General features: G+C 48.3%; 1 protein-coding gene across 5 annotated transcripts in view; it reads left to right on the top strand.

Moving 5' to 3' along the window:
- GSG1L (GSG1 like) overlaps window positions 1-22,921 on the top strand; it is a 213,771-nt gene that overhangs the window by 65,409 nt on the left and 125,441 nt on the right. For all 5 annotated transcript variants that reach the window (XM_082359684.1, XM_082359685.1, XM_082359681.1 and 2 more), the window contains exon 2: window positions 8,046-8,093. In XM_082359684.1, the coding sequence (XP_082215810.1) occupies window positions 8,046-8,093 (48 nt within the window). The remainder of the gene's footprint in view (window positions 1-8,045; window positions 8,094-22,921) is intronic.

Here is a 22,921-nt window from a genome sequence, read left to right as displayed (position 1 = left end):
CATAGGATATTGGATACAGTTCTCGGCGCTATACAGCAGGACCTTGTTGTTTATCCATCCTGTATATAAAAGCTTACATCTACTAACCCCAACCTCCCACTCCATCCCTCCCCCAACCCCCTCCCCCTTGGCAGCCACCAGTCTGTTCTCTATGTCCATGAGTGTTGTTTCTATTTCATAGATAGGTTCATTTGTGTCGTATTTTAGATTCCACATATAAGTGATATCACATGGTATTTGTCTTTCTCTTTCTGACTTACTTCACTTAGTATGATAATCTCTAGTTGCATCTGTGTTGCTACAAATGGCATTATTTTGTTCTTTTTTATGGCTGAGTAGTATTCATTGTATATATGCACCACATCTTCTCTATCCATTCATCTGTCGATGGACATTTAGGTTGTTTCCATGCCTTGACTATTGTGAATAGTGCTACTATAAATATAGGGGTGCATGTATCTTTTTGAATTAGAGTTTTGTCTGGCTATATGCATCTGGGCACTGTTTAGATGAGCTGGGGAACGCCCTCTTTTGGTGCAAGGATTCCAAGTGGTCTATACATACACTTTAATATTAGAACAGCAGCTCCGCAAAGGTGGGCACTTGCCTTCTGGTTCACTGCTGCACCCCTAGCACCTTGAATGGTGCCTGGCGTGTAGGTGCTCAATAAATGTTCATTGAATATAAGTGCGTGAATACTAAACACTGATATTGGGAACCAAAGAGAAGTATATTTTTAGGGATCAAAATTAATTCAAACATGGGACTTCCCTGGTGGTCCAGTGGTTAAGAATCTTCCTTCCAATGCAGGGGACTCGGGTTTGATCCCTGGTTGGGGAACTAGGATTCCACATGCCGTGGAGGAACTAAGATTCCACATGCCATGGGGCAGCTAAGCCTGCACGCTGCAACTGCTGAGCCCACGCACCCTGGAGCCCCTGTGCTACAACTACAGAGCCCACGCGCTCTGGAGCCTGTGCACCACAACTAGAGAGAAGCTCATGCGCCAAAATGAAAGATCCCGCATGCCGCAACTAAGACTGGATGCAGCCAAAAATAAACAAATAAATAAATATTTAAAAAAATTAATTCAAACATCCCCAAATATCACTGCTTGACGTGATTTGGATTCCTAGGATTCAGAGAGAGAGAGAGAGAATCTCATCTTCACTGTTGCATCACTGTGTGCAGCCTCCAGCCTGGTCCAGAATGTGGTCAAGCCCACAGCCTATGCATACCTACATGTAAATACAACCCACAACAGAGGAGAAGTCCACACACATCCTGTAGAGGACACATAATAAACACGTGAACAAATGCATACACAAGATCATTTCAGATAGTAATCGTGGTAAGACTATGAAAGAGACAAGCATGCAGGGTGAGAGGATGAGAGTGATGGGTGAGGAGGGATGAGGGCCACCTGGGGTAGGGTGGCATGCTGGTGGTTCGCCGTTCACCCCTCCACGTCTGTCCACTCCCCCCTGGGCCTTGGGAGACTGCCCTGTGCAGATGCAATGGCCCGGACTCCTGCGTCCTCTGGTTTCTTATTGGTTCTGGCCAGTGGGAGGCATAGGAAGGAAATCAGAGGGCAGAAAGGGAGAAAGGTCGGGCTGTTTCCCCCTCCCCTGCCTCGTTCTTGGCCTGTTGAGGTTTTGACAGTGACTGCATTCCTCTAAGGACTGGTTCTAAAGTGTGGTCCCCAGACTAGCAGCAACAGCAACCCCTGGGAATTTGTTAGAAATGCAGATTCTCTGGCCCTGCCCCAGAATTTCTGATTTTGATGCTTGCTTCGGTGCACCTAAGCTCCGAGGGGCAGTTCCTCCTCTGTGGCATCATCTCTCGCAACCTCCTTTCCCTCCCCAGCCCCTTCAGGCTGGAGGAGGTGAGGGCTCCCCACTGTTGCTCACCCCTCGCCCCTGTCCACACGTCTATGAATAGGCCCTTCACTCAGCAGTCTTCGGTGAGCCCTTTCCAGGGTGCCATCTGTTTCCTGCCGGGATCCTGACTGGTCCAGATGGCCAGGATGTTAATTCATATTCCTTTAGACAGGGCACACCTCCTCCAGGTTACCCAGTCCCCACAGGCTTCCCCAGTCATTGCTGGGTGTTGAGATCTCACGTATTGGCCACGCTTGCATTGGGCACTGGGTTCCAAGTCCCATCTGTTGACTGCGGACCTCGGAGCAAGATGCAGTGATGAGGAACCTTGTGCAGGATGTTTCCCTTCGAGGCTATGGTGGGTCTGAATCGGCACGCCCCCTTCTTACAGGCAAGGTACTTCCCATTAGTTTATTCCTCTGGTCTAATGGGACTGAACGTCCGTTCTCTGGGATAGTGAGAAATTCAGACCTCACATAATGAAGGTTCCCTCACAGCCCTGGGGTGATGTGAAGTTTTCAGAACTTTTGGGAGAACCTCTGGTCTTCTCCTGCCCCTCTTCTCCCCCTTGCTGATGGTTTCCTGGGCCCATGGGGGCCCTGAGACCCTCACTGGGGTACAGGATTTTTGTTAAACCTGTGACCTCTGACCCCAAAGTCCAGCTTTCCCAGGCTGTTTTCCTAGAAGGTCCTGACATCTCCGTAGGGGGCTGTGGCGGTCCTGTAGCTCATGGACCCCCAAAAACTTCTCCCCAGGGGTCTGCTGGCTCTATCCTCCTCCTGCACAAATTCCCTCCTCTGCCCCTCCCTGAAGTGGGGCAGCGTTACCCTCCAGGGGGCCTCTGGGAACACAGTGGATCTTTAGGGAACTCTCCTTCCCGGGGAGGAGAGGCTGACACCCATTCATCCTCTTGATCTTGGGTCAGAGGGAATCCGAGTGGGAGGGAGTGACGGGAGAAAGGGCATCTTCACGGGGCAAAAATGAGGCAGTCACCAGGCAATGTCCAATGGTTAGGGGGAGACAACGGAAGGTGCAGGGCCGTAGGGGAACCCGTGTATCCCTGCAGCTGCCACTTGGCTGGACTCCTGCCTGCTGATCTGTCCTAGCTGTGTCACCTGGTGGTTGGCACCAGCCCCTACAGATCCACCCTGTAATAAGCACTACAGAAACACTAGCATTAGTGATTTTCACTTTTTATAGGTAGGGAAACTGAGGCACCAAAAGGCTAATGTTGATGTTACATATCTAGTAGGTGGTGGAGTCAGGCTGAACCCACGCAGGTCTGGCTCTAGAGCCACATACCACCACCCCCATGGTGGTCCATGCACCAGTCTTGTCTCTCTTCCCATGATGTTCCATGTTTCCTCTGACCCCTGTGTGGCAGGTGATGATTATGATGGTGATGAGAGCCACCATCTCCTAAGTTCCCACTCTGTTCCAGGCATCCTAAGTTCTTTGCCCATGTTGAGTCTCTATAACACCCCTGTAGGTGCTGTGCCTATTTTACAGACGAGGAACTCAAGGTCCAGAAAGACTGTGAACTCACATGACAGGAAGTGACAGAGCCAGAATTTGAACCCACCTCTGCTGATTCCAGAGCTCAGGTCTTGGCCACTCTGCTATCCTGCCCCATAAACACTGTTACTGGAAGGAGTGTCCTGTGCGATAGCACCAGCTGTCACTAAAATGACTTACTATTGCTTTTCTAATGTTGAAAATAGTTGTTTTTACAAATCACATTGGAATGTGAATCTCACCCTGGCTGTGACTGGAATCACCTGGGGGCTTTGAAAACCCACTGATGTTTAGGCCTCCTGCCAACCAGTTAAACCAGAATGTCTGTGTGTGGGGCCTGGGCTTCCCAGGGCTGAGAACCACTTACGTTGGATGACCTTTAAGATTCTTTCCAGGGACTTCCCTGGTGGCGCAGTGATTAAGAATCCGCCTGCTAATGCAGGGGACATAGGTTCGAGCCCTGGTCTGGGAAGATCCCACATGCCACAGAGCAACTAGGCCTGTATGCCACAACTACTGAGCCTGTGCTCTAGAGCCTGCGAGCCACAACTAGTGAGCCTGTGTGCCCCAACTACTGGAAACAGCGTGCCTAGAGCCCGTGCTCCACAACAAAGAGAAGCCACCGCAATGAAAAGCCTGCGCACTGCAACGAAGAGTAGCCCCTGCTCGCTGCAACTAGAGAAAGCCTGCATGGAACAGCAAAGACCCACTGCAGCCAAAAATAAATAAATAAATTTATTTAAAAAAAAAAAGATTCTTTTCAGCTTTCTAGTTCTGCAGTGCAAGGAAGGTATGCTGCCATCAGGTGGCGGTAACAGGCCACAGCTCCATGATCTAATTGACAAGTTTTGGTCTGAAGAGATAAGTGCACTTTTCTTCAGTTTTATACCCAAATGAAATCCCTTGTTGAACATACAAATATAATAATAACTTATAAAGATGTTAAAGTTTTAAGGGCCACTTCTAAAAGCAATTAGCCAATATGGTACACTTTGATATCTTTCTCACAAATGGTTAGCTAACCTTTATCATGGAACTAAGGGTCTGGAGCCAAGAATCTCTTCTGTGTTTGGATTTTAGTTATTAGACTTGGTGACCATTGAAATATCCAGTTGTCCTTATGTCATTACTATGATTTTTCCTTAAACCTCAGCTTTGCCCTGCACAGGCAGTGTGGGCCAAGTTTGACCATCTCTGCTCAGACATCTTCTATTCGGTCTTGTCCATGTAGCAGAAATAGAAGCGTGAGAGGCATTTTATTTAGTCCCTGGTGGATTTTCCCTATCTGCATGGAGGTATGTTCTCAGAGAGTTACTTTTAGGACCTAGTAGCTCTGCACAGTGGGAATGGCTAGCTGCAAATGGGAATAGATAGCTGGAAAAACTTTAGGGCATAGAGTTTGGAGTCTATGGACTGGGTTGAGTCCATCACTGACTGTCTATGTGGTCTTGGGCAAGTCACTGAAAGCTCAGAGCCTCAGTTTGCTTGTCTCTAAAATGGGGATTCTCAGAACTACATTGTAGGTTGTTGTGGAATTAAAGAGAAAGTAAACACACTTTTACAATAAAACTACTCAACAAACTAGAAATAGAAGAGAACCTCCCCAACCCGATAAAGAGTATCTATGAAAAAGAGTACCGTTAACATCATACTTGTGGTAGAAAAATGAATTCTTTCCCTTTCATATCAGGAACAAGACAAGGATGCCTGCTCTTGCCACTTCTATTCAACATTATACTGGAGGTTTTGGCCAGAGCAATTAGTCAAGAAAAAGAAATAAATGACATCGAGATTAAAGGAAAAAGTGAAACTATATTTATTTGTAGATTACATGATCTTGTATATAGTAAATCCTAAGAATCCACTAAAAACTATCAGAACTAATAAATGAATTCAGCAGGATTTCAGGGTACAAGGTCAGAGCAAAAGCCCATAAGATGTTTTAATTTCTTTCAGAATCAGAAGAAAAAAAACCTTTTAGGTGAAGAAAAATTTTAGTATATAATGTTAATATATTAATCTTTAACCAATGCATTTGTAAAATATAATTTTTAATTTAATTTGTTTTTATTGAGGAAGAGACCCCAAAGGCAAAAGAGCCTAGGGTCCACAAAAGTCTTAATGGGGCCCTGGCTGCTGGTCTGAATTTGGCCATTAAAATTTTCCCTCTCTAGCTCTGAGAAAACAATATAACATAAAGAAAGTTTAAGATGATGCATTCAAAATCCATCCATCCTTAGCACACTACCTATTCTCATTTTAAAAAATCCTCTCTTCTGGTTCTTGGCTGTCAGCAAACATCTCTTTATAACCTCAGTACCACTGACTTGCTGTGTGGTCCTGGCTGATCATTCAGTGGCCCTGAGCCTTTTCTATAAAGGAAGGAGAGGGTCCTACATCTCAGTATAGAGCCTGGGGAGGAAGCAAGCACGATGGAATCACAGGAGCGGCATCCATCCACCTGTGGCCTCATGATTCTTTGGAAGGGGTGACATGTATAAGAGAGGAATCCACTCCTTAACTCAGCACTTAAGACCCTTCGTGATCTGGCCCCAGCCTTCCTTCTCAGCCTCATCTCTCACCACTCCCTGATATCTGCCTTTGCATTTATATGGGGCTGGAAGGAGGTTCAGGAGCCCAAACGGGCTTCAAGTGACCTTCTTAGAGGAAAACTTAGGAAGCTTCAATCAGACACAAGAATTGAGAATGCTGGAAGCTTCCAGATTATTTTCATCCCCCAACCTACATTGACTCCATTTGGACTCAAAGTCCTATCTCCTTGTTGGGCTCAGCAGTGAAATCTATCTTTTGCTGCTATGCTCAGCAGTAAAATCCTTGAACTAGGAGTTGCAAGCTCACCCTAAATGTCAGCGAATCTAGTGTCTCAGGGACCAGTGAGGTCTAAGGTCTAGGGGTAAAGCAACAGGGTGTGGTGGGGACTGTGGCAAAGTATAGAGCACGTCCCATCTGAGAAAGGACCTTAAGGCTGGGTCACATCTTGCTCTCACTGCGTCCTTGATGGCCAGCATAAGGCCTGGCATCAAGGAGGCTGGGAGGAAAGACTAAAGAGTTGAAGTTTCTTATAGGCATAAGGTTTGGGTGGAAGGCATTCGTTTGTTCATTCATTCACTTACTCATTCATATACCCCTTCAACAAATATTTATTGAGCACTCTCTATGTACCAGGCACTGTTCTAGGTGCTAGGGGTCCAGCGGGAAGAGAGATGGGGAGAGTCAGGGAAGAGGTGTTTGGAATATTAAATAGACTAGTTAGGAAAGGCCTCCCTGAGAAGGTAAAACTTGGGGAAAGTGATAAAGGAGAGGAAGGATAAACCATTCAGCCATCTGGGGGAGGAATGATCAAGGGAGAAGTAACAGCACATGCAAAGGTCCTGAGGCAGGAATGTGGCTGGCACATTTAAGGATCAGCAAGGAGGCCAGTGTGGCTGGAGTGGAGTGAGTGAGGGGCAAGCCAGTAGGAGATGAGGTCAGGGAGGTGATGGGGGCACAGATCACACAGGGCCTTATAGGCCGTGGTAAGGACTTAGGTTCTGACTCTGAGTGAATTGAGAACCATGGGAAAGTTCTGAGAGGAGACGTAATCCATCTTAGGTTATAACAGGACCCTTCTGGTGACTGTGTGGATAAGAGCAGAAACAGGGAGACCCATGCAGAGGCTACTGCAGTAATCCAGGGGGAGATGATGGAGCTGGGACCAGAGGAGGTGGTGAAAAGTAGTTGGATTCTAAGTATATTGGGAAGCTGGAGCTGCAGATCAGATGGGGAGGTGTGAGAGAAAGAGAGAAACAAAGAATGACATCAAGGTTCTGGCCTGAGCATCTGGGAGGGTGGAGGTACCATTTTCTGAGCTGGGGATGAATTGAAGATGTGGTACCTGCCTTCACGGGGCTTCCAGCTTGTGAACCATCCATGTGAGAATCACACACAAAATGATAAGAGTTATAAGGTGACTAGCTGCCCCCTAGGAGAAGGCCATGGTGCCATGAGAGCTTCTAATAGGGATGAAGTGTGTTCCCAGTCGGGGTGTGTGGGGAGGGAACATGAAGAGTATAGGAGCTGAGAGGAGGGGAGGGGAGGAGGGGCGGGGAGGGGGTGTGGATGGAGAGGCCGGTGGAGGCCAGTCCTGGATCCATGTGAAGGAATTTGGGCTTTATTTTGGGATAAAGTGTTTTGAGCAGGAGTGTGTGTACTTGCGTGTGTGCATGTGATGTAATCAGAGCTGCGTGGTTTGAAAATATCCCTCCAGCTGCAGTGTGGAGAGTGGATCCGACAGAGGCCAGAGTGGAGGTCCAGGGAGCCCAGTGACGGCTTCTGCCCTTGTCCTGCTGGGCCTGGATGGGGTGGAGTCCGTGGAAAGGGCAGGAGGGCTTTGAGGAGGTGGGAGTGACAGGGCTGGTTGGATTGGACTGGGAGGTGATAGAAGGAGGCATCATGGGGACTTGAGGCTTCGCCATCCACATTCCTCAGGATGTTGGCTTTCTGGGAATTAGGGTTAGAGAAAGATGCTGCTCGGGTTAGAGATGTTTGGGCCCCCCTACCCACAGATCCGTACAGGGCGAGAGGCGAAAGCCTGAAGCCCTCACTTCCTTTCATATTCTGAAAACCTTTCTTCTTTTTTTTTTTTCAAAGGTGAAAAATGCCGCAGCTTCATTGACCTGGCCCCAGCATCAGAGAAAGGTAGGTGTGGCCCCAGCTCAGGTGTGCCAACCTTGCCCACTCCAGGGACACTTCCCGAAGCCCTGGGTGATCCTGTCCTTCAGCATCCCTGGGTGATGGTGCCCCAGGGGCCAGAATCCTGTTGCAAAGCTCTGAGTTCCTTGAGCGGTTAGTGCAGGGGGAGAGGCAGGTGGAGGGACATCATCCTGCCCTCCCCCGTTCCCCCCCCCCGCCCCCCAAGTGGGATGTTTCTGAGAGTCATTACACTTCCCTTACTTCCAGTGGGTGCTGGGACTTTGGGGGAGGTAGGATGGGTGTGCGGAAGTTGGGACCAGGCAAGACCAGTGTTGGCATTGCTTCCAAGTGTAGGATTTGACCTTGGGGGAGGGAAGCCAGACGTTCTGTCTCTGTCATCTCACAGGTGTGGGGAGGTCCAGCCTGATCGGACACTGCCATTCAGAAAGGACCCGTTGGTGTGCAGGGCTTGACAGCAGAGATTCTGAGCCCAGTGGTGCTCAGATATGTTGATTAGGAGCGGGCTGCAGCTTGTGTAGGGGGCAGAGCAGTCAGGATTAGGTTTCGCTGCAAGTAATGGCGACCCCAAATAACTGGCTTCAGTGGAGAAATGTATTTATTCCTTTTAAAAGTTTCAAATCCGGGGTGGCTCTGCTCCGTGCAGTCTTCAGCATCCCGGCCCCGGGGGGACTCTCTCCATCATCCCTGTGGCCTTTGTCCTCATGGACTAACAGGATGGCTAGAGCTACAGCTGTCACATCTGCACTCCAGGCAACAGGATAGAGGAAAGGCAAAGAAGAAAGGGCAAAGGTTGCATGTCAACAGTAAGGTTCCCGGAAGTTGCCCCATGACACGGGCTTATATCCCCTTGGCCAGAACTTGATCACAGCTGCAAGGGAGGCTGGGAAATGAGGTCTTTATCCTGGCAACCATGTGCTCAGCTGAAAGGCAGGGGTTTTATCATTATGAAAGAACAGGAGAATGGATACTGGAGGATGCGCTGCCACAGGAGCGTAGGGCATGGCCACCTCCCTACTTCCCTACCCTGCCACCAAGGAGGACCCTTGCCAAGAGAGAACAGGTGTGCAGGTCTCTTCAAACAGCCTGGAGATTAGGAGAGGGCTCTGGTCCTGGGAGTCGGGGTGGGGAAACTGAGACAAGAGTTCAGCCCTAAACTGTCCCGACGTGGGGGGCCTTGGTGGGCCGAGGCTCAGGGGAAATTCTTAAATCCAGGATGTGCGGTCACCCACGCCCCCTGCTGGTGGGGCTGAGTTTGCAGTTTCCCTGCAGTGTCAGGAGGTTCAAGGGCCTGAAGTGCCCCGTCTCTGACCTGTCCAGCGTGTTGGGAGAGGCGGGACAGGCAAGGGGGCTGCGTGTCTTTGAGGCTGGTGACGTTCCTGTCTCACAGATGCTGTCCCCTTGAAGAGCTCCAGCCAAGTGGCAGCTGGTGAGACTGAGGGGCATGTGACAGGGAGCCCATAGTGCTCTCGGGTCCAGGAAGAGGCTGGGCTCCCCCTCTGAGCAAGCTTTTTGCAGTGGGAACTACCTCCTCTGTTTCCTCTGCTTCCCAGTGACGATACCCTGTTTAGTGGCTACTTGTGGCCATCCCTGAAGTTTCGAGCTGAGCAACTTGGGCCACAGCTGCCAAACTGAGTTCTTCAGAAAATACTACAGCTGCTAATAAATGGCTGATACTTACTGAGCAGGTACAATGTGTTAGGCACTGGGCCAAACACTTTAAATGTATCAACTGAGAAACCTCCCCACAACCTTGCTAAGAAGGGGCTGACCTTCTCACCCCACTTGACAGATGAGAAAATTGAGCCCTAGAGACATTAAGCCACTCACGTCTCACATCTCATAAGGAGCAGAGCCCATGCTCTGTACCCCTCCGTTGTATTGCATCTGAGAAGGCAATACCTGTAGGCAACCTCTACGTTGCTCATCCCATAATCCCCAAGGCCTTGGAGTTCCTGGGTCACCTCTGCTCCAAATCTGGCTTCCAGGAAGCTGGGCCCGTGTGTGCACATGTAAATGTGTGTGCATGTCTGGTTGAGGGCGAGGGTATGCATGCATGGGCAGGTGCTCCTGTGAGAGTGTGCACATGGGTCTCATGTGTGTGCCTGCATGCACACTCGTGGGTGAGTGTGGGCACGGAGGCATGTACACATGTGTGCACATATGAGCGTGTGGATATGTGTACATGCGTGTGTGTGTCCACATACAGTGGCATGTGGGTTGCTCGTGCCTCTTGCTAGTGGCTTATTCCTGCCTCGTGTATGAGGACCGAGGCCGCAGAGGGGTTGTATCTTTGTGTTTTACTGGCCTCGTGATTTTACTTTCAGGGATTGGTGGCCACGCCAAAGACCTGGCTGTGTGTATAAAAATGTTTATAAGAAGCCTGAGTGGGCTGGCTTTGCAGACCAGTGTTCATGGACTCACTGCCTCTCAAGCACTTAGGCTCACCTTTGGGGCTGGCGGGGTTTGGTCAGGCAGCTCTGTGGCCTGTTCCCGAACCTCCCGGGAGGCCCAGCCCTCCCAGGGGCACCTGCAGGAGCCTGGTGTCCCCGGACCCCTCCGTGTGCTCGCCGAGTCCTCTCCACACTGTCTGTTTCACAGATGAGGAGCCCAGGCTGCAGAGAGAGGGGGACTGGTTCAGGGTCACACAGGGAGCCCGGGCCGATGTTGGAGCCCAGGTGTGTTCTCTCCCAAAGAACACTCTTCTCCCAGATTCTGGCTGCACCCGGTCCCGCTGTGACTTCCTTCCTGCTCTGCAAAATCCGATCATAATAATTAGTGTTAGGTGACACTAACACAAACTGGCTTTCATGCGGTGCTTACCACGTGCCAGGCGCTGTTCTGAGAACTTTATACCTGGTGGCTCATTTAATCCCCATTTTACAGATGAGGAGACTGAGGCCTAGAGAGTTAATTGACTTGCCCAAAGTCACACAGTTAGGATGCTGGGATTTAAAACTGAGCTGTCTGGCTCTTAAATGCTTGGTTCTTCTGCTGAAAAGCTAGGCCTTCCGAGCCTGTGTGTGTGTGTGTGTGTTTGTGTGTGTGTGTTTGTGTGTGTGTGTGTGAGAGTAATTGAGGCCCTTCTGAAATGGGCCCCGTCTTTGCCATTTTCTCCAATACCCTCTGTCCTTTCCTCCCTACCCTCTCCCCTGGCAAAATATGTGTCTGTCATCAGTGTTTTTACCATGGCATATTTTTGTTAGTTCTCCTGATCATTCTAGCTTTGTGCTTCACTTGGGAAATATCTTTTCATTTTAAACTAGCCTAAGCCACAACCATTTTTCATCTAGATTCCTGCCACAGTCTCTTAACTGGTTATGTCCTTCCATTTTTGACCCCTGCTTCACTGGTAGCCAGAATGATCCTTTTAAAGCATAAATCATCTCCTGTGGCTCCCTGTTTAAAACCCTCCCTTGGCTCCCATCTCGTTCAGAGTAAAAGTCATTGTCCTCATCTTGGCCTGTAAGGTCTGGGGGATCTGGCCCTGTACATCCGGGACCTCATCTCCTGTAATCTCCCCTCCCTCGCCATACTTCAGGTCTCCAAAATCTTTACTGTTCCTTGAGTCAGCCAAGCTGGTGTGTGCCTTGGCACTTGCTGTTTCCTGCTCCTGGAACACTGTTCTCTCAGCTCTCTGCACAGCTGGTCCCTTCTCATCACTCAAACGTCACATCTTCAGGGCAGCCTTCCTCGAACATCCTTAGAGCAGCCCTTCCTCCTGCCAAGTCCTTCTCTACTCTCTTCAATGTTTAGTTGTCTTTACATCACATATGAAATGTACTCAGTGCTTCTTTGATTAACAATGGTCTCCCCTAAAAGACGGTCAGCTCCATGAGGGCAGGGATTTTTGTCTTGTTTGTGACTCACTGTATCCCCAAGGCCCAAAGCAATGCCTGGCACTGTTGAATTAATGAAAAATGAACATTGATTTTTAACTGTTTACACTCTTGTTATAAAAATTATAACAATGTTTAAATGTGTAAATGAGAAACGAAAGTCTCTTATAAGCCCACCCTTAGATATTCACTGGTAATGGTTTGGTTTATTAGTCCCTGAAGAAAGTTAGAAGGATGAAAGATAGATAGGTAGATAGATAAATACACACACATACGTATATACACATATATGCTTATACACCTGTATAAAATCATAGATTGCTTTTTATATCAATACATAGAACTCACTCATCTTTTGGAACAACTGTATAATAGCCCATCACATAGAGACAGTTTATTTAACCAAGCCCTATCACTGGACATTCAGATTATGTCCCCAGTACACTTTGAGAATCTTGTATCACAGCTGAATAATAGTAACCAGTACACATATCTTTCTCCCTCACAAGAATGGGGCCCTCCGAGCAGTGGTTTCTTATTTACCTCTGGGCCTCCAGGGCCCAGTCCAGCACTGGAGCCCTACTGGCAGAGCAGAGTAATAAGTTCTGTGACAAAGATCTGCCCAGCAGGCCATGAGAGGCAGAGGAGGAGGAATGGATTAAAAACGCTTGAGCAGTCTGTGAAGATAAAATGTGCAAATGCACATAAACAGCAATGTCTGTGTATTGTGAACTTGATACTGAAAATGCAGAGGAAAAGCTTTTTATGCTTCCTAATCTTCCTCTTCAAAGTTTCCCTTGTCTCTCCAAATCTCAACCTCTTATCCCCTGGGGCCAGATTCTCCTACCAAATAATTGTGACCAACTGGATACTTTTCAAACCTAGTGTATTGGTCAGCAATAGTCACTATAATGCTGTGTAACAAGCCATCCCCAAACTCAGTGGCACCCGGCATGTGTTTTTTTGCTTGCATGTCTGGGGGTTGACTTAGGTTTAGCTGATGTAGGCTGTCTTGGTTCCAGGCTGCAGACTGGGCTCAAGTCCGCTCCATGTGTATTCTTTTTGGGGGCCAAATAGAGGGGACAGAAATGCAAGGTGGCTAACTGAACAAGTACATTTAAAAAAAAAAATTATTCATTTATTTTTTTTTGGCTGAACTGTGTGGCATGCAGGATCTTAGTACCCCGACCAGGGATTGCACCCATGCCCCCTGCCGTGGAAGCGTGGAGTCTTAACCACTGGACTGCCGGGGGAGTCCCATGCACAAGCACATTTAAAACCTTTGCTTACATCCTATCTGCTAACATCCTATTGGCTAAAGCAAGTCATGGGGTTGCATCCAACATCAATGGGGCAAGAAATACACGACCCACGTGGAGGGTGGAGTGGGAATGAATATTTGCTGAGTGATAGTCTAATCTGCCACACCTGGGCCTCACCACAGGCCTTAAGGATGATTGGCAGCTGGCTGTGCTGGAACTGGCCCAGCTGGATTTCTGGGTGTATGTGCTTAATTTGCTTATCAAGGTCTTCTCTGGTCATTGTCATCCCAAAGTGACTTATTTATTTTTCCAAAAGTAACCAAAATATTTGAGGGAGGTAATTCATTCCTTCCCCAAACAATCAATTGAGCAGCCTCTGCGTGCCAGCCATCTGCACACATGCCTTCCAATTCAACACATATTTCCTGAGCACCTACTATGATCCAAGTTCTGGGCTAGGTATGAGGGGCAATGCAAGGACGAATGAGGTGAAGGTCCCTGCCCTACAGGAGTGGGAGAGAGCTACGGAAATGGTTATCGGGCATCGTGGGAGGGCTCCAGCCGAGGAACAAGGAGGCCACCCTCCAGTGCAAAAGGCTGGGGACGTGATGGCTGCCACCTCTGATCCTGCCGTGGGGCGGGGGTGGGGGGGTCCATGAGGATTTTTGGGTTTTCTGCCCTTTGTTATGTTAACTGGACCCCCCAGTAAAGATCTGTCCCAAGTCATTTGTCAAGGTGTGGTATGGGGAAAATTCCCAGTTTCTAAATCCCAGGTTGGAGCTTCCCCTCACAGGTGGATGGGTTCTCACTGTGAATGAATGAATGAAGAATGAAGGAAGGAAGGAAGGAGGGAAGGAATTGAACTCATCCTGATTCATATTTGCCAACAAGGCTGTACTGGTAAATCACTGTGATTCCTCAATGCCCATCAACACACACCGTGGAGTACTGTGCAGTCTCCAACTCCTCTCAGCGGTATGGATGTTGGGCAAATGAAGCTAGATTCAAAAGAATACACAGTATGTGATTCCATTTGTATAAAACTGGAAATCAGGCAAAACGGATCTGTGCCGTCGGAAGTCAGGACAGGGGTTACCCTTGAAGAGCGAGTGTGACTGAAAGGGAGCCAGTGGAAGGCTCTGGCAGCTGGCGATGTTATGTTTCTTAAGCCGGGTGCTAGTTACACGATGTGTTCAGTTCATGAAAGTTCATCAAGCTGTACGTTTGTGATCAATGCCCTTTTCTGTATATGTGATACTTCCATAAAAAGTAAGACAAAAATTTCCCACGCTGAATTCTAAATTATCTTTCTAAACTGGAAATCCAGCTCCATCAGCCTCCTGCTTAAAAGCCTTTCCTGGCTCCTAAACACCATGTAACACGGCACTCGTGGCCCTTCGTGATCTAGTGTGTGTCTGCCTTTTCCACTCCACCTCCTGTAATCCCTCATGTGGACCTTGTGCTCCAGCCCCGCCTCCTTACTTGCATACATTTCCCCCCCAAACTCTCCATCATATCTCATGCCTCTGTGCCTTTGCATATTCTCTTCCCTCTGCCTGACCTGCCTTTACCACCTCTTGTTTGCCATGAAAACTTCTGTTTATCCTTCAAAACCCAGTTAAGACATGACCTCTTCTGAAAAGGCACCTCGGACCCCAGAAGTACTCACGGTGACTGGTCCTATTAGCACCCATCACACAGCCTTGAGATGATCTCCTCCACCAGACTGGACACTCCCTGAGGACAGGCACTGGATCTTGTCTTTCCAGTGGCTCCCGTGCCCCAGATGGGGTTGGCACACAACAAGAATTTAATAAAGTTTTGTTGAATGAAGGAAAGAAGGAAGGAAGGAACAGGGGTCATGTTATAGATACTGGGTATCCCATTTGGGTTTGGAAATCTGGATCCCGACTCTGGAAGCCGTGGTCTCCTCTGTCCCGCCTGGGCTGAGCTGTGTTTTAAGCCATCCCGGCTCCCTGCCCCTCTTTCTCAGGGAGCTGGGATTTTGGGCAGCTACCAGCTGGCAATTTTTGTGAAGCAATCTCCTAAGCTTGTAGGTTTCATTTGTTTAATATTTCAGGGATATGCAACAATGTGGTGGCTCCGTGGCCACGATCCCTAGTCTTGCGTGAGTCATTTCTCAACTGAGTTCCTATAATAGTCTCTTGTTGGTTCCCTCAACCTCTCTGTTCTCCATCTGAAATCGATTTACAATTCTGCTGCTCACTTAATTTATTTAGTGCATTTTATTGATTTATGTCATAGAACTGAAAGGTGCATAGATCAGAACATGCCGAACAGGGAAGGGAGAGGGGAACCAGCTTCCACAGCTGCCCAGACTCTGACATCGAGCTGCAAGCAGGTCAGCCTGCTGGCTGCAGCCTGAACACACCGAGTCACTGGTGCATCCTTGTGCCTGTGCATTAATCCTGGGTGATCTTTTCGCCCTGGCTGCTTGGGGAACTCACTGTCACCTTCACCTGCCAACCCAAAGGTCCTGCCTCTGTGAAGTCCTCTCTGGCCCCCAGGCTGAGTTAGTTATGCCCGCTCTGGGCTCCCAAGTCACCGAGTACACGCCTGTGGTCCAGGGCCTGACAAGAAGGGAACTCTGATTCTTTCACCCCAACGAGACAGACAATTCAGGACACAAAGAGGCAAGAGACTAGCCCGAGTGGTCCACATGTCCATTTTTCCCGCTCACCTGCCATTCCCAGACAACACTGAGCTAGTTTTTGCAGCCCTCTGACCGTGGGTGGGAACCATCGTTTGTCTGAATGGCCCTGGTCCTTCTGTGGAGGCAGCAGAGCTCTGGAATCCTCCGACAGAAGGAGATCATTTCCTGGCCATTCTCAATAAACTCACAACACAGCCACCTCACCTGGAGCCATTTCATTCTTGGAAGCAGGGCAGGCTGCAGCCTTGTTTTCGGGGAAGGGCTGCAGGGACCTTTGTCCACCTTCCCCCAGGCTAGTGGGCAGCATCCCTCGGTGCCAGGCTGTGTGCCAGGAGCTGGGTCAGTGAGGAGGACGCCTCACAGCTTCCGATCTTGAGGCGCCTTCTAGTGGGGGAGACACACAAGGAGGTGGAGAGTCACGTCTGTGAATCAGGGACCCATGGGGGAGCCCAGAGGCCTGTGGAAGGAAAGATGGCAGTATAGGAAGGCTGTGTGGAGGGTTCCATGTGGGGAGGGTCCTGAAGGATGAGTGGCATTCCTTCTACTGCATAAGGGGCACGGCGGTGGGGGGGGTGTCATTCCTGGTAGAATGAATGACATGTGCAAAGACGTGAGACCCAGTATCCTTGTGCCAGGCACGTGACAGAGGTGCAATAGACACTTGCTGAATGACTGAAGAGCGGAAGGAAGGTGTAGCCCCGAGAGGTTAACTGCCTTGCTCAAAGTCACACAGCAAATTTAGGTTAGAGTCAGGCTCACCTGCCAGGATCCTGAGGGCTTTTAATCAGCATCCCGCCCACTCTGCCAACACCACCCATTGTTTCTCATCTCACCTTTCCTTCCCACCCATCCCTCCAGCCTCATTTTCTCTAACATCACACATGGTCCTCCCACCTCCCTCATTCTGAAGTGCTGGTTCTGCCACTTTAGTTCTGAAATTCTGGATTCCTCTAATTACGTGCTCTTATTAAAAGTGATTAAACCCCCGTGCCGGTGGAGGACTGCTCCTGGAGATCACAACATCCAATAATTTCTTTAGTTGCTCTAATTCCAATTATTCAAGATTATCTTTCCAGGTAATTAGGTGTCTGGGTAGTCTCGCCTGTTCGCTCTCTCAGAGAGTGTCATATTAACCCCAAACGGTGACCAGCTTTCATGTTTCATAATTGGAAACAGTTTCTCCATGGTGAGAAGACTCTGTTAAGTGTAAACAGTGGTAATTAACATTTCGAAATGACTCTTCGGTCTTATCATACTTTGGTGTGAGAAATTACCTCGGATGCTTAAATCCAGCTCTTTGCCCCTCTGAGCAGAGGTTTCAGCAGCATTGGGGAAATAGGGCTTGCTGAACTGCACGGGGGTGGAGGAATTTGAAGGATGGCTCCTTTGCACATTCTAGGAAAGTCTTTGCATGGGCTGGTTTCCTTCTGGATCTCTGCCTGGATGGGAGGCCTTGGGATGGAATTTGCCATAAGACCCTTCCATTTGGCCCAGGCTTTGCATTCACACAGGGCCTTCACTTTAGACAAATGATGAGTCCTTCAAATGAAGTTATACAATCAAGGCCACCAGGTACAGTTGTGTAGGTTACCCACTGTGCAACTCTGGGGGTCATGATTCATCTACGTGAGTGGCATTGGGTTGGGCAGTGCACATCCTATACGGCTGTAGGCAGGGGCCGGGGATACACAGACTGGGTTAGAAGAAGACAACATTCAACATACAAGTCTATACCTGCACCTCATTGCTGAACCGCACTGCCTGTGATGAGCAGGGAATTTATTAACCCTATTTTGTCAGGTTTCTTTTTTTTTTTTCTTAGGCAAACAGCTTTTTACTTTTTTTTTTTTTTAAACATCTTTATTGGAGTATAATTGCTTTACAATAGTGTGTTAGTTTCTGCTTTATAACAAAGTGAATCAGTTATACATATACATATGTTCCCATATCTCTTCCCTCTTGCAGCTCCCTCCCTCCCACCCTCCCTATCCCACCCCTCTAGGTGGTCACAAAGCACCGAGCTGATCTCCCTGTGCTATGCGGCTGCTTCCCACTAGCTATCTATTTTACATTTGGTAGTGTATATATGTCCATGACACTCTCTCACCCTGTCACATCTCACCCCTCCCCCTCCCCATATCCTCAAGTCCATTCTCTAGTAGGTCTGTGTCTTTATTCCCGTCTTGCCACTAGGTTCTTCATGACCTTTTTTTTTTTTTTTTTCCCTTAGATTCCATATATATGTGTTAGCATACTGTATTTGTTTTTCTCTTTCTGACTTACTTCACTCTGTATGACAGACTCTAACTCCATCCACCTCATTACAAATACCTCCATTTCATTTCTTTTTATGGCTGAGTAATATTCCATTGTATATATGTGCCACATCTTCTTTATCCATTCATCCGATGATGGACACTTAGGTTGCTTCCATGTCCTGGCTATTGTAAATAGAGCTGCAATGAACATTTTGGTACATGACTCTTTTTGAATTCTGGTTTTCTCAGGGTATATGCCCAGTAGTGGGATTGCTGGGTCATATGGTAGTTCTATTTTTAGTTTTTTAAGGAACCTCCATACTGTTCTCCATAGTGGCTGTATCTGTCATGTTTCTTTTTTAATTGATATAATTTCATTTATATAATATACAAAGAGTGAAAGGCACAGATTTTAAATGTACAGTTCAGTGAGTTTCAAGAAATGCATACATCCATGTCTCCCACATCCTTGCCAAGATGTAGAACCAGGGTCAGCTTTGTGGGCACGTGACCTTATAGTCGCATAGGGTTCCGTGCACGGAAGGGCCCTCCATTTGGTTTAATGCTATACTGTAACTGTCTTGAAATTCTTTTTTTTTGAGTTCCTGAAGCAGGGTTTATTTATTTATTTACTTTTTGGCCACGCCACACAGCTTGCAGGATCTTAGTTCCCTGACCAGGGATCAAACCCACACCCTCAGCAGTGAAAGAGCGGAGTCCTAACCACTGGACCACCAGGGAATTCCCTCCAAAGCAGGGTTTAAATAGACTTTATTGTTACAAGGGAGGCCCTACGGAGCAGGGCCTTCTAAATGGATACACGTGGTCCCAGGATGTCAACATGGAGAAATGAAGAGGTCATGATTGCAGAAGAGGTCACTGTAACTGAAGGACATGATCCCGGGAGGCCGGCCAGGAATGCAGCAGACGTGATCAGGACAGGCCGGGGTGGTCAGGTCACAGGGTGAGGGAGAGGACAGCTCCTGTCTCTCCTGCTTCTTGTAGTTCTCTGGGTGTGACAGGACCCAGCCCGACGGCAGGAGGAAACACAGGAAGCAGGAGGTGAGGCCAATGGCGATGTCCATGGTTCCGAGCTGCTCCCGCGGCGGCTTGGGATGGATCTGGGCCCGCGGCACGGGGAGCCGCCGGGCCGGGCCTGTCAGGCCCCTCAGCGGCAGTGGAGTCAGCACAGACCTGACCGCACGGAGTAGACTGCAGGTAGCAGGCAGCCGGAACCCAAGCCCGCGAAGTCAAAATCTGTCTTGAAACTCTTAATAATTTTTTCAACAAGAGGCCCTGAATTTTCTTTTTTTAAAAAAATTTAATTAATTAATTAATTTGGCTGCATTGGGTCTTCGTTGCAGTGTGCAGGCTTTCTCTAGTTGCGGTGAGCAGGGGCTACTCTTCGTTGCGGTGCGCGGACTTCTCATTGCAGTGGCTTTTCTTGTTGCGGAGCATGGGCTCTAGGTGCGTGAGCTTCATTAGTTGTGGCTCGGGGGCTCTAGAGCGCAGGCTCAGTAGTTGTGGCACACGGGCTTAGTTGCTCCGCGGCATGTGGGATTTTCCCGGAGCAGGGCTCGAACCCGTGTCTCTTGCATGGACGGGCGGATTCTTAACCACTGTGCCACCAGGGAAGTCCCCTGAATTTTCATTTTGCACTGCCTTCCCAATTTGGGCTGTATACTGCACCCCCATATTCTTATTCACTTACTATTTCTCTTTACATTGATTCACTTACAAAGTCGAATTATTTTCTCCCCATCCTGAGCAAATGAGATCTGTCAATTCACGGTTTTTGTGTGCCATGTTATTTTTTTCCGAGGTGCTTTAAAATAAATAATAATAATACCAAAAACTTATTTCTGTTTTGCCAATGTGTCAGACCCAGCTGATTCCCCCAACAACTCAGTGAGTTTGTGCTGTCGTTAAACTATGTGATGGGTGGGGAAACTGAGGCCCAGAGAGGTTAAGTTAACTTGCCCAAGGCCATATGGGTTGCGATGGTGGAGCTGGGTTGGGACCTGGGCAGGTGGGCTGCAGAGTCCTTGTGCTTTACCATTCCACTTGCTGCCTTGATGCGAGCTATTAAAATAGAAAAAGAATCCCCGCGACTAGGGAAGGACTAAAATCTAATGAAAGGAAAGGATGAGGTAAGTGTTGTCTGGGTGGGGCTGGGAGGGAGAAAGGGCCGTCATACCGCATGGGATGACACTTGTCATCCTCCAAAGCCCTTATGACTCATGCATCTAATGCTGCTTCCTTCTTGTTACCTCCTGTTCCAAGACAGGAGTGTAACCATCACACATGGGCTGTCAGGTGGGAAGGCCTCAGAGAGCTGGTCTCACCTGCTCCATTTTGCAGATAAGAAAACTGAGGCCCTGAGATAAAACTCTTCGTGGCTGCCATGGCCTGAGCGCAGGTAGACCTCAGAGATATTGCAGGTTCAGTTCCAGGCCACCGCAATGAAGCAAATATCGCAATAAAGCAAGTCACACCAATTGTTTGGCTTCCCAGTGCATAGAAAAGTTATGTTTACACAATACTGTAGTCTATGAAGTGTGCAACAGCATTATGTCTAAAATACAATGTGCATACCTTAATTAAAAATACTTTACTGCTAAAAAATGCTAACCATCGTCTGACAATGCAAGATTGCCACAAATCTTCAGTTTGTAAAAAAAAGCAGTATCTTCAAAATGCAATAACAAGGTGTGCCTGTATAATGAGTGTACAAATGGCATACAGATCCCTAAGAAGTGGAGTCCCCACTCTGGGGCAGCCTCCCCCAGCCCAGCCCTGGCAATACTTCGAACACTTATTGAGCACCTGCTGCATACCAGTCCCTTTCAGACATATTATCCCATTTAATCCTCTCAATAGCCCACAAAGTGGGTTTACTGTTATCCCCCTTTTCAGATCAGGAAGCTGAGGCTCAGGCTAAGACACTTGCTCCCGGTCCAGGGAGGGGCAGAGCTGGGATTTAATCACAGAGCTGAGTGCAGTGTTAATGCAGAGCATGGGCTCTGGATTCAAATTGTGACTCTACCTCATTAGCTGTGGGACCTCAGGCATGCTTCTCATCCTCTTTATGGCTCACTCTCTTCATCTGAAAAATGGGGATAAATAGCATCCACTTTGTGGAATTCTTCCGAGAATCAAATGGAATAATCCACGCGAGGGGTTAGCACAGGGTCTGTCTCAATCAACACTAGCTTGAATGAATATTCCAGCATATTTCCGCCATCTCCTCAGTTCGGCCCAACCAGCTGGAAAGCTAACTTGGAAAGAACTCAAATTTGTGTTTACTTCTACTCAACTAACCTTCATTGAATCATGCACAGAATTCCATTCCCTGCTAAATACTTTCACATCTCTTGGTTCATTTAATTCTTTTGACAGCTCTTTGAGGAGGTGCTATTATCTCTGGTTTACACCCAAGGAAACAGACTCAGGGAAGTTGAGCTACTTGCCTGAGGTCACACAGCAAAGCACTGTATCCCATCAGTCACGTGCTATTTCTGCCACACCTCACAGGTCTTTCCACCCTGCCTGGGGCCTCCTGGCCCCTCTTCCACTCCTTGGGCCCAGGAAATTCTTTGGTTGGCTTTGCTGTGTGTTCTGACCCAGCCAGGTGGCCCCATTGGCTCACAGCTGTCAGGGGCTGCGTGGAGCAGAGGGAGGTGGCAGCTAAGGGGACCCATGGCTGCTCCTGCTCCTGGCACCCTCTGCTCCTCACGCATCACATCTGCTGGCTCCTGCAGACTCGTCATTTGCAACCATCTGCCGGTCTCCCTGGAGGCGCTAAGTCTGTGATGTGACACAGAATCCCCCAAACCCACTGCCTTTAGCCTGTGTGAGGAGCAGAGGGGTTTAAGCCCCTGAGATCTTATCTATATCTTGAACCCACTAGGAATGATGGACTTAAGTTAGAGGCCCTTTCAGGCCCTGGAGGGCTGAAGCCCCTGCCCTGGTTTGCTACCCAGGAATTTGCTCCTGCAGACCTCCTGCCGGTTCTGGAGCCGGCCTGACTCCCACGGGCTCTGCTTCACTTAGGCTTTCCCCTGAAATTTTATTTTGAGTTTAAAAAGCCCTGTGTCTCTTGGCAGGGATGCCCTGGTCCCCTGCTCGTCCACAGAATCTCTGGCCTCGTGGGCTTCTGGTATTTAGCGAGTGTTTTGCCAAAGGCAGAGGAAAGCCCAGTGTGTGTGTGTGTGTGTGTGTGTGTGTGTGTGTGTGTGTGTGTGTGCGCGTGCACTTGTTCCGGAGACACAAGGAAGGAAAGTGGTTTCTCCGAAGCTGGTGTCTGTCCGTTGGTCTCATCACACACTCCCGTTCCCTGGCCCATCTCTGGTGGTGAGGGCAGAGGCTGTTGGTTTTATTCATTAGTTAAAAATTTTTTTGATTGGGGGGTAACAGCTTTTTTGAGATATAATTCACTTACCATATGTTTGTCCCCTTAAAGTTCAGTGGTTTTTAGTGTATTCACAGAGCTGTGCAATCATCACCACTATGAATTATAGAATATTTTCATCACCCTGAAAAGAAACACTGTTTCCTTTAGCCATCATCCCTCAATCCACCAGACCCCACAGACTCACACAACCAACGCTCTCCTTTCTGTCACTGTAGATTTGTCAATTCTGGACATATATGAACAGAATCATATAATATGAGGATTTTTGTGCCTGACTTCTTTTAATAAGCATAATGTCTTAAAGGTTCATTCATATTGTAGCATGTATCAGTACTTCATTTCTTTTTATTGCTAAATAATATTTCATTG

The sequence above is a fragment of the Balaenoptera borealis genome (assembly GCF_965194805.1).
Source record: "Balaenoptera borealis genome assembly, chromosome: 16".
In the NCBI taxonomy this organism is placed as follows: Eukaryota; Metazoa; Chordata; class Mammalia; order Artiodactyla; family Balaenopteridae; genus Balaenoptera; species Balaenoptera borealis.
Note: the sequence above shows the minus strand (reverse complement) of the source record. Positions and strands in the feature narration are given on the sequence as shown.